The sequence below is a fragment of the Empidonax traillii genome, unplaced genomic scaffold (assembly GCF_003031625.1).
Source record: "Empidonax traillii isolate 1590-97213 ecotype Southwest subspecies unplaced genomic scaffold, ASM303162v1 scaffold1493:size124086, whole genome shotgun sequence".
Taxonomy (NCBI): domain Eukaryota; kingdom Metazoa; phylum Chordata; class Aves; order Passeriformes; family Tyrannidae; genus Empidonax; species Empidonax traillii.
In genome coordinates this window covers 1-2,767 of record NW_020956686.1, presented here as the reverse complement: position 1 = coordinate 2,767, position 2,767 = coordinate 1, and the positions used below count along the sequence as shown (strand labels likewise).

The 2,767-nt window shown below is 46.2% G+C and overlaps 1 protein-coding gene across 1 annotated transcript in view; it reads right to left on the bottom strand.

Moving 5' to 3' along the window:
• The window catches only part of PUM1 (pumilio RNA binding family member 1), a 56,355-nt gene extending 54,424 nt beyond the window's left edge, over nucleotides 1-1,931 (bottom strand). The window contains exon 1 of the mRNA XM_027907576.1: nucleotides 1,820-1,931. Within this exon, the coding sequence (XP_027763377.1) occupies nucleotides 1,820-1,879 (60 nt within the window). The 5' untranslated portion in view covers nucleotides 1,880-1,931. The remainder of the gene's footprint in view (nucleotides 1-1,819) is intronic.
• Nucleotides 1,932-2,767: the final 836 nt, after the last annotated feature.

The window sequence follows — 2,767 nt, the reverse complement described above, 5'->3', positions numbered from 1 at the left end:
AAAACCTTGGGGAGATACAGAGAAAAGGCAACGGATAAAGGAGGGGAAGTGTGAGACTGAGGGAGAAAAACCTGAAGAGAAACGAGAGATCGTGGTTTAGCTGAAAGAGAAGGGTGAAATGTCACCTTTCCTGGAAAATCGTGCTCATTCCAGGATGTGGAAAAGCCCGGTGGCAAAAGGAAGTCATGGTCAAAACTTTCTGCATCACAGTTACAAGAAGAAGGGGAAAATAAAAAGGTGAGTCATGGCTAGAAGGCAAACCTCCAAAACACCAACCCACTTCTCTCAGAGGTGCCTGAATGAACCAAGAGCTGGGAAAACTCAGCATCATTTTTAGGAATTTCTTCAGGCAGTCAAAAGCTACGTGACCTAATGCCATGATAAGCACAAAACAACTGCTGTACTTGCTCTGAACCTGCTCTCAGGGAGTGCTCACTCCCCATCCGAAAACGAACCTCTTGCCCAAACGAGGTGTCAGAAAACAATCTTCAGGGAACATTCACTCCCACCCCTGTCATTCCACCGGCAGGCTGCACATGGAGCCACAGCAGCTGCTTTTCAGCAGCTTTGAACAGACTTTTTAATGTCATGTTTTCTCCTTTCTGAACCATTTTCACCTACTCTTAGTCAATGATCTCACTGTAGGTTAATCCAGCCTGGAGAAACAGAGCCCATCACGTGATGTCAAATTAAAATCCAGCTCATTATTACGATGAAGAGAAGGAAGGAGAGGAAGGTGGTCTTTCACCTGAGAGGGCACCTTCCTGTGAATCCCACCACACCACAATGCTGGTTTGCTGCTTTCTCCAAAGCAGTAACTTTAGGGTTTCTAAGGATTTTTATTTCTTTTTAAAAACACAGCTCGTAAATTTGTAAGAGAGACAGGATGCACTAAAAGTGGATAAACAAACTGGTCTGAACTTGAGAGGAACACACCAGGGAAGGCTCTCCAAAGCAGACCTACATCAAGCTGACCTGCCACACATCACTGATCTCCTCCAAGGCGTGATTTTCTCCTCTGTGCTCTTCCACAACAGCACTGAATAAAAGCAAAAGGAGCCAGGCAAGGAAGAGAAGCATTTACATCCAACTTCCAGGAACATAACACAGCCAACTACAGCAACAAGCTACTCTTTCCAGTCATCGTAAAAAGAGGTAAATTCTCTTTTTCCCAAGAAACCCAAGGGGCATCTCCCCCAAGTCCGTCACCTCCTCTCTGTGCTGGGAGATGAAAATAACTGTGTCTGGGTTTCTGTGGAGTTAGAGCTGAGGGGTTCATTATCTACCCCCTCCTGCAAGCCCCCTGGCCTGGCTGGAGCCTTTATCACTCCTGCAGCCCTGGATTAGGCTGCTCAGCTACTTCAAACGTTAAACACAGCCCTGGGCTTTGTGACAGGAGCCAAAAAAAAGGTGGCTGGGAGTGGAAACAGGGCAGCAGACAACGCCAGCCAGCCCAGCCCACAATGTGACGGGCTCTGAGCTCACTGGGGCCCAAAATAAACCTGCTACAAGTATTGTAACACTTGTCACAAGACATATTTCTGTTCTTTTACAACCACCACTCCACTGTTGGATGATCCAACAGGTGGAGGCTTAGCTGTTCCTCCTACTAAGACAGATACCAGCCTGACAGGTTTTTAGTTTGTTAAACCACACACACACAAAACACACACAAACACTCACACACACTTCCCAGTCAGAAGGGACAACTCTCAAGTTCAGAATCATCCCAGCAGCTCAAAAAAACCCGCTATTTCCATTCCTCCTCCCCCCAAAACAAACAGATTAGGTGGTTCTCTTCTCCAGGCCTTTCACTTACCTCTCCCATGGCCCGTCCCTCCAGAGCAAGTGCTTGGAAATCATGATTCAGTTCATCCATGGAACGCACCTGTTAATGGATGGGGAAGGAAAAGACATGAAGAAATGCTTTTATTTGCTGGGGTTTTATGATAATCACAGTTTATGGTCATCTTTCTGATACAGACTGAAAGCTACACTCCCTATTACAGCATGTAACAAAGTTATGGAGCTCCACAGCATGACTTACCTTTATGACTCTCAGAAGCTACAACATTTATATTCTTTTATTATTATATATATATATAGTATACAGATTTATTTAAACATGTTAAATCTACACTTGCACAAGAAAGGAACAACTAGCAATTAGTTTTAAGACACACAAAATCTAACACAACTGCCTCTGCTTGTATTTCACAGTTGCTTGGTTTCAGGTGAGGGAGTCAAGGCATAAGTCAGGGAGTCAGCACCATTTCAGGTGGAAATCAAGTAAAATCTCCTGTATAAACCAGGCAAAATTACATTCAAGTTACACTGATACGAAAGAGAAAAACATAACGGTGTGATTTCATAAAAACTGAATGGAAAAAAAAAAGCAGCAATTTAAAACTGTTGGTTAAAAAAACCACAGAACATACTGAGTTGGGAGGGACCCCCAAGGACCATCCAGTCCAACCCTCAGCCCTGCACAGGCCCAGCCCCAAGAGTCACCCCCTGTGCCCCAGAGGATCAGCCAAAGCCTCCTGCAGCTCTGGCAGCCTTGGGGCCGTGCCCACTGCCCTGGGGAGCCTGTTCAGTGCCCAACCAGCCTGGGGGGGAAGAACCTTGCCCTGAGATCCACCCTGAGCCTGCCCTGACACAGCTCCAGCCATTCCCTGGGGGCTGTCCCTGCTCCCCCCAGAGCAGAGATGGTGCCTGGTATGGACTGGATATGTCGACAATGCAAGAAACCACTTCTGGTTTTTAT